Source organism: Camellia sinensis, chromosome 14 (genome assembly GCF_055761805.1).
Source record: "Camellia sinensis isolate YWXY chromosome 14, ASM5576180v1, whole genome shotgun sequence".
NCBI classification, from domain to species: Eukaryota; Viridiplantae; Streptophyta; class Magnoliopsida; order Ericales; family Theaceae; genus Camellia; species Camellia sinensis.
In genome coordinates this window covers 43,263,740-43,275,815 of record NC_138974.1, presented here as the reverse complement: position 1 = coordinate 43,275,815, position 12,076 = coordinate 43,263,740, and the positions used below count along the sequence as shown (strand labels likewise).

General features: G+C 36.3%; 1 protein-coding gene across 1 annotated transcript; it reads left to right on the top strand.

Annotated features, from left to right (window-relative positions):
* The first annotated feature begins 6,686 nt into the window (after positions 1–6,686).
* On the top strand, positions 6,687–11,350 carry LOC114312501 (bifunctional TH2 protein, mitochondrial). Its single transcript, XM_028258742.2, has 6 exons — positions 6,687–7,227; positions 7,312–7,420; positions 8,704–8,994; positions 9,135–9,549; positions 9,681–9,947; positions 10,292–11,350. Exons 1-6 carry the CDS (start codon positions 7,034–7,036, stop codon positions 10,699–10,701), a joined length of 1,686 nt encoding a protein of 561 aa, XP_028114543.2. The 5' UTR covers positions 6,687–7,033; the 3' UTR covers positions 10,702–11,350.
* Positions 11,351–12,076: the final 726 nt, after the last annotated feature.

The window sequence follows — 12,076 nt, the reverse complement described above, 5'->3', positions numbered from 1 at the left end:
TTGGTTCATTGTGTTGATTTGGAACTTATTTCATGCATGCATGTTTGTAATGTAGATATTTGAGTTGTTTTCATGGCAAAAGGTTACATGCATGTCCATCTTTTGGTCATACCCTATGAATTCATCATGTTCTTGAAGAAATGAGTCCATTTGAACAAGCTTTGGAGATTTAATTTGGTTTAAGAACTCATGCATGACATGTTTGAATGTTGTTCTTGAAAATGAGTTTGAATGTGGTTTTAATTGACTCACCTTTGGGGCTTGAATTCATAAATTGAGCTTTGAAACTTGTTATACATTGAATTTAATGATGTTTTCCAGAATTTGGGCCCAAGAGGTCGAGTTTGGAGTGGTAGAATGCTTGGTTTGAGCTTGGGAGGCAGATCTGGAAATTCCAGATTTGGCTTCCTCGCTCGAGCGAAGGATTCCCCGCTCGAGCGAGAACCTTTGTCCAGGGCTCCGCTCGAGCGACCATCGAGCGACCATCGCGCGTAAAATTTCAGCATCCAGTACTTTTACTGTTTTGCAGACCGCTCGAGCGAAGGATTCCTCGCTCGAGCGAAGCCTTTGATTTTGGACTTACGCTCGAGCGTAGAAAGTCTCGCTCGAGCGAAGCCCCTATTTTCAGCAAAGTTTGCAAAATGTTTTCTAAGTGTATTTTTGCATCCTCATCCCATCCTAGGCATTCTTAGGCCTAGTTTAAGACATTAGATGAGGATATCGTTGTAGAACACACCAAGGCAAATTAGGGATTAAGTTATGATATTCCCCAACTGTGTAGCTTAGTGTGTGTTCAATCTGTTAACTGTGTAGGGTTGGCGACTGGGGGACACGCTCTAGCATACTGTAGCCCAGAACTCTGTGAGTAACGATTGTGTAAAGATATGTTCACAAATGATTATTTCCTGAACAACTGAACTGAACTGTTTACTGAACTGGTATTACTGAATGAATGTATGTCCTTTATTTCTGAACTGTACTGTGGCATCCTTAGTACCTACGGTTTACTGTTACTGTTACTGTTACAGAGATCTCTGTCGGTTCCCTCGTAGAGCCACTACTGTTTACTGACTGATGGCCATCATTACTGTTCGGTCTTTTAAGACCTACTGTTACTGTTATACTAATGGATGTACCACATATGACTGTTTACTGTACTGAACAACTGAAATACTGATTGAATTGAACTGTTTTCATTACTGTAAGGACATTCATTCTAAACCCCTTTACGCTTTATGTTATTCACTGGGCTTTAGCTCACTGCTCATATATATATGTAGGTGTACAGGCACCAGACCGGAGCTAGGAGCGCGGGTTAGACTCCAGTTTTGTCAAGCCAGCCTATGTGCCTCACTGCGAGGTTCCGAGCCTACCTGTTAAGGCTTAGGGGTCTTTTACAATTCCCCATTCTGTACTGTTTCACTGTTTTGTATAGACCGTACTGTTTGTACAGACGGAATGTTTTCTGTACGGTTATGTAGGGTTGAGTCCCCAGTTTAAATGGATGTCAATATTGTACATACTGTTCCGTACTGTTTGTATATGTATGAATGCATGAAAAATCTTTTTGGCATACAGACTGTCACAGCTCATTGGGCATTGTTTAATTACTGTATTGGCTTCCGCCAGGCCCTGTACTCTGTTTTACTGCATTACTGTTAAGCAGGCCTTCGGTAATCTCGGATTACTGGCCGGTTACGGTGCTAAACCCATAGGGCCGGGTTTGGGTCGTGACATAGGCCTAATTTAAGGCATCTTAATAAGGATATAGATGTAGAACCACGCCGAGGCAAATTAGGGATTAAGTTTTTATCTTTCCCAACTATGTAGCTTAGTGTATGTTCAATCTGTAAACTGTGTAGGGTTGGTAAATGGAGACGCGCTCTAGCTTTACTGTAGCCCAGAATTCTGTGAGTAACAACTGTGTAAAGATATGTTCAAAAATGATTATCTTCTGAACAATTGAACTGTACTGTTTCTGAATTGATACTGTTAATAGAATGAATGCATGTCCTCTATTCTGAACTGTATTGTGGCATCCTTAGTAACTACTGTTACTGACTGTTACTGTTACAGAGATCTCTGTCGGTTCCCTTGTTAGAACTGTTAGGTTTTTTTTCTTGGCAATCCCGTTTGACAAAACTCCTTTGAGTTGTAATTTTATTCGCTCTTTTTTATTTCAGTGAGGCTATGAGTTTATTAGATGCGAATCCAATCCGCCCATGTTCGCTCGAGCCAAGGAATTCTCGCTCGAGCTAAGGAGTTCTCACTCGAGCCAAGGATTGCGTCCATACAAAAACCTGAAAGAGTGTATTCCTCGCTCGAGCCAAGGATCCGTCGCTCGAGCCAAGGCACTAGTAGAAATCATGAAAAATACACTCCTCGCTCGAGCCAGCAAATCTTCGCTCGAGCGAGCCTCAGACTCCGGATTTCTCAAGGAGTTTGTTTTCTTCCCAATCTAGGATTACTTTTGGTTCTCTATAAATACTTGGTTTTCTCCCAAAACTAAGGGACATTGATTGAAGTCCTCCAGATCTTCTTTTTGGTTCTTAAGGTTTATATCTGGGGATATTTTGTTTGTTTTTTTTTATGTTTTTTTTGAGTCTTCAACTCATGATTTAAAAAGAGTACATCAAAGATTTGTTTGTTATACACAAAAGAGAGAGTTATTCTTCAGTTGTGGATTCTGAAGAATTCGAGCCTGAAGCTTTGGTGGAATCCGGAGTGGCTCATCAGAAAGACAATTCCGTGGTGAAGATGGGGTTGGAAGAGGCACATAGAGGTTGGTTCAATTAGGCGTTGTGGATTCGCTAGGTAATTGAGAGTATACCTGTGTAATTCCTTTAAATCTTCTTAGTGGATTGTTTTGTGGCTGTTGCCCGTGGTTTTTTTATCACAGTTGGAGGTGTCCAATTGTGGTTTTTTCCACGTTAAATCGTTGTGTCTCTTTGTCTTGATTGTTTGATTGGGATTGTTATATTCTGCTTAAAATTGATACATAATCACAAATCAACATCTAGGGGATTTCTAGATTTTTTCAAGAACCACTACTGTTTACTGATTGATGGCCATCATTGACTGTTCGGTCTTTCAAGACCTACTATTTACTGTACTGTTATGCTAATGGATGTACCACATATGACTGTATTGACTGAACGACTGAAATACTGATTTAATGAACTGTTTTCATTACTGTAAGGACATTCATTCTTAACCTCTTTACACATTATGTTATTCATTGGGCTTTAGCTCACTGCTCATATATATATGTAGGTGTACAGGCACTAGACCGCGGTTAGAAGCGTCGGGGTTAACTCCAGTTTTGTCAAGCCAACCTATGTGCCTCACTGCGAGGTTCCGAGCCTGTCCAGCTAAGGCTATGTGGTGTTTTAATTTTCCCTCGTCTGTCTGTAACTGTTTTGTAGACTGTATAGACTGTTACCGTACTGTTTAGTAGGGATTAGGTCCCTGAACTGAATGATTGTATATATGTACATACTGTTTTGTCACTGACTGCATATATGTATGAAAAAGTCTTTTGCATACAGACTGTCACAGCTCATTAGATATTGTTTATTTACTGTTTTGGCTTCCGCCATATCCCTGTACTCTGTTTTACTGTATTACTGTTAAGCAGGCCTTCGGTAATCTCGAATTACTGGCCGGTTACGGTGCTAAACCCATAGGGACGGGTTTGGGTCGTGACACCCAAGCCTGACCTAAGCTCGAGACTAGGCCCACAGGCCCGACCCGAGACTCGATTTATCGACCAGTCTAAAGTCCAAATACCCTTATGCCAGGGCTAGGGCCTAGGCTTAATTTTTTGGCCCGTGGGCCGGCCCGGGAAAAACTCGTTTGGGCCCAGGCTTGAGCCTAGTCTGAGACCCTAGGCTAGGACACTTCTATCAATGTGAATGTTAACATGTCAATGTGAATATTCATATTGTCAACGGGCCCGTCCCGGGTCGCGGGCAGGTGTTTGGCCGCCCATGGGCCGCGGGCCAATTTTATACTTTTATCAATGTGAATGTTAACATGTCAATGTGAATATTCATATTGTCAACGGGCCGGGCCGGGCCTGCCTCGGCCCGTCCATGGGCCGCGGGCGGGTTTCGCGCCTCCACGGGACACGGGCCAATTTTACACTTCTATTGATGTGAATGTTAGCATGTCAATGCGAATATTCACATTGTCAATGGGCCGGGCCCGTCCCGGTCCGACTCGAATTTTTTCGGGCACCCACGAGGATCAACATGGGCCGGGCTCTTACACATTGACGATATGAACATTCACATTGATAGTGTGAACATTCACATTAGGGGTATTTTGGTAATTATGTCACCCATAGAACTTATTGAAACATAAGAAAATAATATGAACTAAATGGAACATAAATAGATGAAAATGGTATTTTGGTCTTCTTATCTCAAATAGGACTTAATAGAATAGTCAAAAAGAATATGAATTGAATATAATAAAACTCTTAAAAAATGAATTTATCAAAAAAAGCTCCCAATTAATAACTTAAATGATCAAAATTAGATAAGGGGTGTGTCTAAGGTGCTCAAACAATTTCGTACAGTTCAATTAATAAAGTAGAGACGACACATTATCATATTTTATAACTATTTCTGGACAGCGATTTTTAGAGAGAAAATTAGAAGATTTTGTAACTAAATTGTACTTTTTATTTCATTTACAATTGGTCATTTTTATTTATTTATTTATTTATTTTTTTGTTACAGGGAAATCCTCCCATCCTCCCGCAGGTCCAAGGCAGCGCCCCATGAAGAGATCACTAGGGTGTCCTGTTGTCCGTTCCGAGTAAGAGACTATAATCTGGAAGCTTGTCCCGACCTCCCAAGGTAAGCTTCGATTAAGTCAGGACTCGCACAGCGGGGGAGTATTAAACCCACACCAAGTAGCTGATTAGGCATCCTTGAGGTCCAACCTCCTAACCAACAGTGTTTCGCCCAGGAGATTGGCCCAAAGGAAAAATTGAACTTGTGACCTTGGGGCTTAAACCCCAAGGCCTTACCACAATGCCATTGATTCTTTTTCTTTTAAAATTTATAATCAAGTCTAAAATAAAACTTAAACATTAATATTCTTAATAAGGTAAAAAAAAAAAAAAAAAAAAAATTGAAAACAAAGGATTTGGCATGGGGTATAGCAACCGCTGTTGTACAGATAAATGCAGTAGCGGAGGGAGCATGTGACCAGGGGGTCACGTGCCCTGGATTTTGAAATTTTTTTTTTTTTTTGTAAACATAAAAAAATATTTTAAATAAAAAATTATAAAAATATTATTAGAGTTAAATGTTAATAATATTTTAAAAATTATAAAAATAATAATAATTATTTTGATTGAAAATGAAGAGACTATTATAAATAAATCATATTAGTTATGAAATTTTTTAAATGTAACGGTGATGTCATTATTAGTGATATGCAAGTATAAGTAATCTCACTATAAGGATATGATATTTATTAGATTGTTAGTTACATTTGACAAGTGAGGTTCACTGTTTATGCGTTTATTTATTATTATTAGGTGATATCACATACCAATGATGCTGTGGTATTATCATTATACTGAATTTTTAATCAATTTTTTTTCAAAAAATAATCCATCATTATATAATTTATTTTAAGGCTTATATCATATTTTTTTTTATTGCCCATGATATAGTAGTTACAAATAATATTCAACTTGTTTGTTTCTAGTTTTCAGAAAACAGTTTCAGAAAATTTACTTTTTTAGTTTTCGTATTTTAATGTTTTGAATGAATTTTTAAAATATTTTTAAGCAATTTTTTTTTTAATTTTTAGACACACCTAACATAAATACAATTAAAAAGTATAATATTTATGAAAAAAATATTTAAAAAATACATTAAACACCAAAAAATACCAAAAAAAAAAAATTCAGTATATTTTTTTGTATTTTTGTGTACTTATTAATTTTTTTACAAATATTTTACTATTTAGATACATCTAAGTAATGTGTATCTAAAAAAGTAAAAAAATTACTTAAAATTCAAAAAATATTCACTAAAAATAAAAAAGTATGAAAAATAAAAAACTCAATTTTCAAAAAACTGAAACCAAACACCAATTTTTTTTTTTGATGTTTCTTGAAATCAATCGTAAAAATTTGCGTGAAATATTTTTGTAAAAATTATTGTAATTAATAAGTGCCCATTCTAATTTAATTTTTTGGCTCCGCCACTGGATAAATAGATATATTTTGAAATTTATTTCAATAATCTAATCCGTTCACATTTTAGAATATATCGAATAGAATATATTTGTAAAAAATTAAATTAATTAAATATCATTAATTCTTTTATCTACTCACATTTATATTCAAATGACAACTATAATTTAAAATATTAAAATAAATACAAATATAACTAGATGAAAAGATTAATCGTATTTAATTAATTTAATTTTTTATACATATATTTTATTTAATATATTTACAAATATAAATAATTCAAATCATTAAAATTGGTTGAGAAATTTGTTCATTTGACTGTGACGTGCCACCCCAAATCGAAATGCCATTTTGTTGGTTACATTTTTGTGTTAAGAAAGGAAGGAAAGTACAAAAATATTCGATATAGTTTCCTATACGGTAGTATAATAATAATAATAATAATAAATAAATAATGGAGTAGGGTGGGGGGAATTGTTGACCAAACGCGGACTACATGTGTGCCCTCCCACCAACCAACCGTTGTCTCTTTCCTCACCAATTCAACCGGCGTCTCAAAAACTCACTTTCACGACTCTTCCATCTCAGTTTTGTTGACTGCCTCTGCCTCTGCCTCTGCCTCTGCCGTCTCGCGAAATTGGACTATCTATAATTCAAACACTAACAAACAATCCAATCCAATCACCAACTCTTCTCTCGATCGATCGATCGATCGATCGAATTTATTTATTTCTTTGGTTCTGTTTTGTGCGAATTTTGGTGAAATCGAAGTGAGATTGTTGTTGTTATCGGAGGGAGGGAGGGAGGGAGAAGATGGGACTGCCGGAGATTGGAGAGGAAGAAGGAGGGGGAATAGCGAGGAGGTTGTGGGTCAAATTTAGGGACGATTCTATTTTCGCCCTTTACACTCCTTTTGTCGTCTGTTTGGCCTCTGGTGTTTTGGATCCTCAATCTTTTCTCCATTGTATCTCTCAAGATGTTTACTTCTACAGAGCTTTTGTCCAAGCGTAACTTAACCTCTCTCTCTCTCTCTCTACAAATTTTATGTATAGGGCGTTGTTTTATTGATGTTAATAATTTGGATTTTTCAGGTATGATTTGGCAGAAGACTGCGCAGATGATGACGAACACAAGGCAATAATCCGCAAGTTGAGGAAACGTGTATTGAAAAAGCTCAATACCCATGATGATCTCGTCCGGGTAACCTCCCAATTCCTTGCTTTTTCTTCCTCAGATGTTTTTGGTATCTGGGTTTTGATTTCTCTATTTCATATTTATGCCATGACTTATTATGACTAGTTTTTTTTTTTTTTTTTTTTTTTTTTTTTTTTTTTTTTTTTTTTTCACTACTGCGACTGACAATTGCTTCAGATTGGGGAAAAAAAAAAAAATTCATCTGACCTGTCAAAAAATCAAACTCAGAACATCGCTCTTAACCTTGCGTTTATCTATGGATTGGGAAAAGACTTCCTCTTTGCTTGTCAAATTGATAAATTAGATTTGGTCACATTGATGAATTAGATTCAAAATAGTGAATAAAACAAAGAGATCGGCGGAGATTTAGTGTCACGTGGTATTTTATTTCATTTTTTTTTATAAACTATCCTACCTTTTGGGCAAGAAGTGAGGACCATAATTAATCATCATGATCATAGTTGTTAATATTCCTCATCATCATTATCATTGTTTTATTCCTTTTCTTTTTCTATAAACATAGTAAATTACAATGCTTCGTTGGGTGCTAGCTTCGGACAGAGTAAGGATGGATGATAACAGTGATTATTTAATGTGGAGATGCTGATACGAACATTCCTAGGAGGGAATTCAATAATTTATTTCATAGTCTCAACATGTTTGGATTCTGTGAAACACACAGTTGATGTAAATGGAGAAAGAATACATAATTGGAAACTTAAGTCATCCCAATTTGCAAATTTTGCAGTTAAGTTTTTAGATTTGAAATTTCCTTGTCTTTTAGTTGATCTCAGGGTGAGTGCACTAAAAATCGATGTCTAAGTATTTATGCAAGGTTGTTTGTGCCTGATATCTGATGTCTCTAACATAATTTTTTTTAGTTTTTTTTCTTCTGCCCCTCACCTGAAGTTTTTAATGTTGTTTTGAATCAAGTCCTATGTTGATGTATATCCTGTATACTGCTATAATTACTGGATGTTAACCAGTGAATCCCTTTACTGAAACTGCGGGCCTGTATCAGTGATGTAGGTTTTAGAGCATTTGTGTGTATACAAATGCATGCCTATGTTTGTGTGATGAGTAATTTTTTTTTTTGGCGCCCCTTCCTACCTTCTCTCTCTCGCTTAACCTGTTAACTGTGGTTCATGTAGTGGCTTATTTATCAGCGTGCCAACAACTATTACAATAAGATAAAAATTGAATTTCATTTGAATATAGCTATTTACAGTCCTCTCTCATTTTAAGTTCTTCGTGAATCGTGATCAATTTGAATACACATTCTAATACAGGAATGGGGCTTTGAACTTCCAAGTGAGAGCATTTCCGATAATGCAACAATCAAATATACAGATTTCTTGTTGGCGACAGCTTCGGGTAAAGTTGAAGGAGAAAAGTTTCAAAGTAAAATTGCTACTCCTTTTGAGAAGACAAAACTAGCTGCTTATACACTTGCTGCTATGGGACCTTGCATGAGACTTTATGCTTTTATAAGTAAGGAGATCCTGGATCTTCAAGAACTTGATCAAAGCAATCAAATCTACAAGAAGTGGATTGACACCCTTTCCTCCCAAAATTTTGAGGTTCGTCAGATTATTTTCCCTGGTCTCCTGTTTGAAGTCTTTGCTGATCAAACAAGGATACTTAATACAGTTGCTGAGAAAAAGAATCTTTGATTTGTATATTTCTGTTCAGTACTCACTTATTGTGGTTCTGAATTCAGGAAACGGCACTGCAGATTGAAGACTTACTTGATAAGTTAAGCGTTTCTTTGACTGGCGAAGAGCTCATAGTCATAGAAAAGCTCTATCATCAAGCTATGAAACTTGAAGTGAAGTTCTTCTCTGCTCAACCAATTCTCCAGCAAACTGTAGTTCCTTTTTCTCAGCCTCTTGACCCAGCAGAATGCAATCTTAGCATTTTTTGTGATTTTGACATGACTTGCACTACTATTGATTCCTCTGCCCTTCTGGCAGAGATTGCAATCAGAACAGCATCAAAGGCTGATCTGAATAGATGTGAGACCCAATTCGCTCAAATGTCATCAGATGATCTGAGGACCACATGGGGAGTTATTTCCAGCCAGTATGCTGAAGAGTATGAACAATGTGTAGGAAGCATCATGGCCGGTAACAAAGGTATAATGAGTAGATTTTCTTGATTGATGTATCCCTCTGTAGATGGTATGTTAAGAACTATAAATGTCATGGAGATGAGAATTCTCATATATGTATATATATCTGTGACTCCAACGGTATGTGTTTTGCAGTGGAGGAGTTCAATTATGAAGGTCTGTGTAGAGCACTTGAGCAACTATCTGATTTTGAAAAAAGGGCTAATTCAAGAGTGATCAAGTCTGGTGTACTGAAGGGTTTAAATCTACAGGACATAAAATGGGCTGGTGAACACCTCACTCTACAAGATGGTTGCGAAGGGTTCGTCCAAGAGATTGTAAAATGTGAAAATCTGAAGATAGATGTTCATGTGCTCTCGTACTCTTGGTGTGGTGATCTCATTCGGTCTGCTTTTTCATCAAGTATGGTTTCTGGAGCATATGTGTGTTATCATGCATTTTTCTAGTATGATACATGTTTGCTGTCCTTGTACTTGTGAGATATTGCTCTCATAATTTTTAGACAGTTGGAATGCTTAATTGATTTAATTTTCCATGGTGATAATTTATCTTCACCCACTAATCAAACATGACAATAGAGGTCCACTTTTTGGTAGCTAAATTCCTGATTATCCAAAAATACGAGTGGCAAAGAAGAACATATCTTTTCAGTGCCTTGTATCTTTTGTTACATTATAAACTGTCATGGTTTTGATTGTTCTTTTTGGAGGGATGATAAGAGTTTCCCTTCTTGTTCTGTTGAGCAGGGGATCTAAATGTTCGGAATGTACATTCAAATGAGTTGGCTTATGAAGAATTCATTACCACCGGTGAAATCATTAAGAAGGTCGAGTCTCCAAAAGAAAAGCTTCAAGCCTTCAATGACATCATAAAGGGCCACAAGATTGGAGAGCACTTGACGATTTACATTGGAGGTTCAGTGGGTGACTTACTTTGCCTGCTCAAAGCAGATGTTGGCATTGTGATTGGTTCAAGTTCCAATCTACGGAGGCTGGGAGATCAGTTTGGTATATCTTTTGTCCCATTGTTTTCTGGTTTGGTGAAGAAGCAAAGAGAACTGATTAAGGACTGCTCTTCAAATTGGAAGGGACCATCTGGCATTCTTTACACTGTATCTAGCTGGGCTGAGATACATGCGTTCATTTTGGGGTCATAGAAAAACCTCTCTCTCACACACACGAGTGCCTGCACAAGGCAAGTAGGCATACACAGTCTCCCCACACCCACAGCCTCAAAAGAATAAATAAATTATTAAATATACACCAAAGTTAACATATCATTAGGATAATTTAATATGGTAGGACATATATAGTTATAAGATGGTGGCTAATTTTAGTAATAACCACTGGTCAGCTCCTGTCATTGATTTTTTGTTCAAGGAGTGGCCTTCAGAGATGAACAATCCTATAATCGGGATCAGATCAGGTGTGCTATACTAGTTAGGTTAAGTAGGCAATAATGTGGTGCAATACGCTTGAAATTGTTAATATTTTGATCATAATTTGTTATTTGGAGTGAAAAAGAGGATAGATGTATTAATTCATTTTTCGAGAGAGATTTTCGACCTGAGTTGATGCATTCCTTTTTTCTTGTTTCGAAGGGCTTCTTTTATAGGGGTAGCCAGGATCTTATTAGCAAAAGCAAAGGGATATCTGGATTATGAACCTTTTATATTCCATTCAAACAGACCTCTATTTTTTTTCTTTTCATTTTTATAATAATAACAGACTGTATTGTGTAAATAATGAAAATGGGGAATTTGGCCCCATTTTGTGTGATTGAAAGTGAACAGAGGTTTTCTGTCATGATATCCAGTGTCTATTTTCTTTCTTGCTTTTATTGTTCTGTTTTGGTACATTTGGTTCTACGATCTGAATGAATATCTGCATATTGGGCTTTCCAATGAACAGGTAAAAATAGGATAACATGTTGGCTTTGCTTTTCATATTGGATACTGTTTTGTGGGTATTGTGATAAATCCACATTACTGTAATCTCTTGTTCTTAATTAAATATGGTGTCTTCTCTCTTATTTTGGAGTGAATCACAGTTATAAGAGGGGTTTTTCCTCTTCTTCTTTAAATATATATATATATATATATATATTTTGAGTTCTGAAAAGAAATGATAAAAGAGCTTATGGTACAATTTCAGGAAAAAGGCTGCATTTTGTTTTTCAGCCTGCAGGTACTAGTAGGTTCTCTCTGTGAAAATGTAGTGGTTGAAATGGGCACATGGAGATGGCTTTTATGTCCTCTTTTCTTCTCTTTTTAGTTTCCCTTTTCAGCTTATCAAAATAATAAACAAACAAAAAATGCAGGAATCATAGAAAACAGTTAATTTCCAGTAGATGGTGAGCTGCCAGACTTTGCTTTGCTTTTTTTTTTTTATTATTATTTATTAATTTATTTGTTAGATGGTATATGCCAAATGGAGGATTAATTTTTATTCCATGTGTAGGTGTGTGAGAGACTAATAGTTAGGTTGTTTTTAGATTTTAAATTTGATTATAATAAATAAACTTATTAAAAG

Coding starts and splice junctions, on each gene's coding strand:
- LOC114312501 (XM_028258742.2), top strand. CDS start 7,034: ATGGGACTGCCGGAGATTGGAGAGGAAGAAGGAGGGGGAATAGCGAGG. Junction 9,550..9,680: donor CATCATGGCCGGTAACAAAG/GTATAATGAGTA, acceptor TGTGTTTTGCAG/TGGAGGAGTTCAATTATGAA. Junction 9,948..10,291: donor TCGGTCTGCTTTTTCATCAA/GTATGGTTTCTG, acceptor TCTGTTGAGCAG/GGGATCTAAATGTTCGGAAT.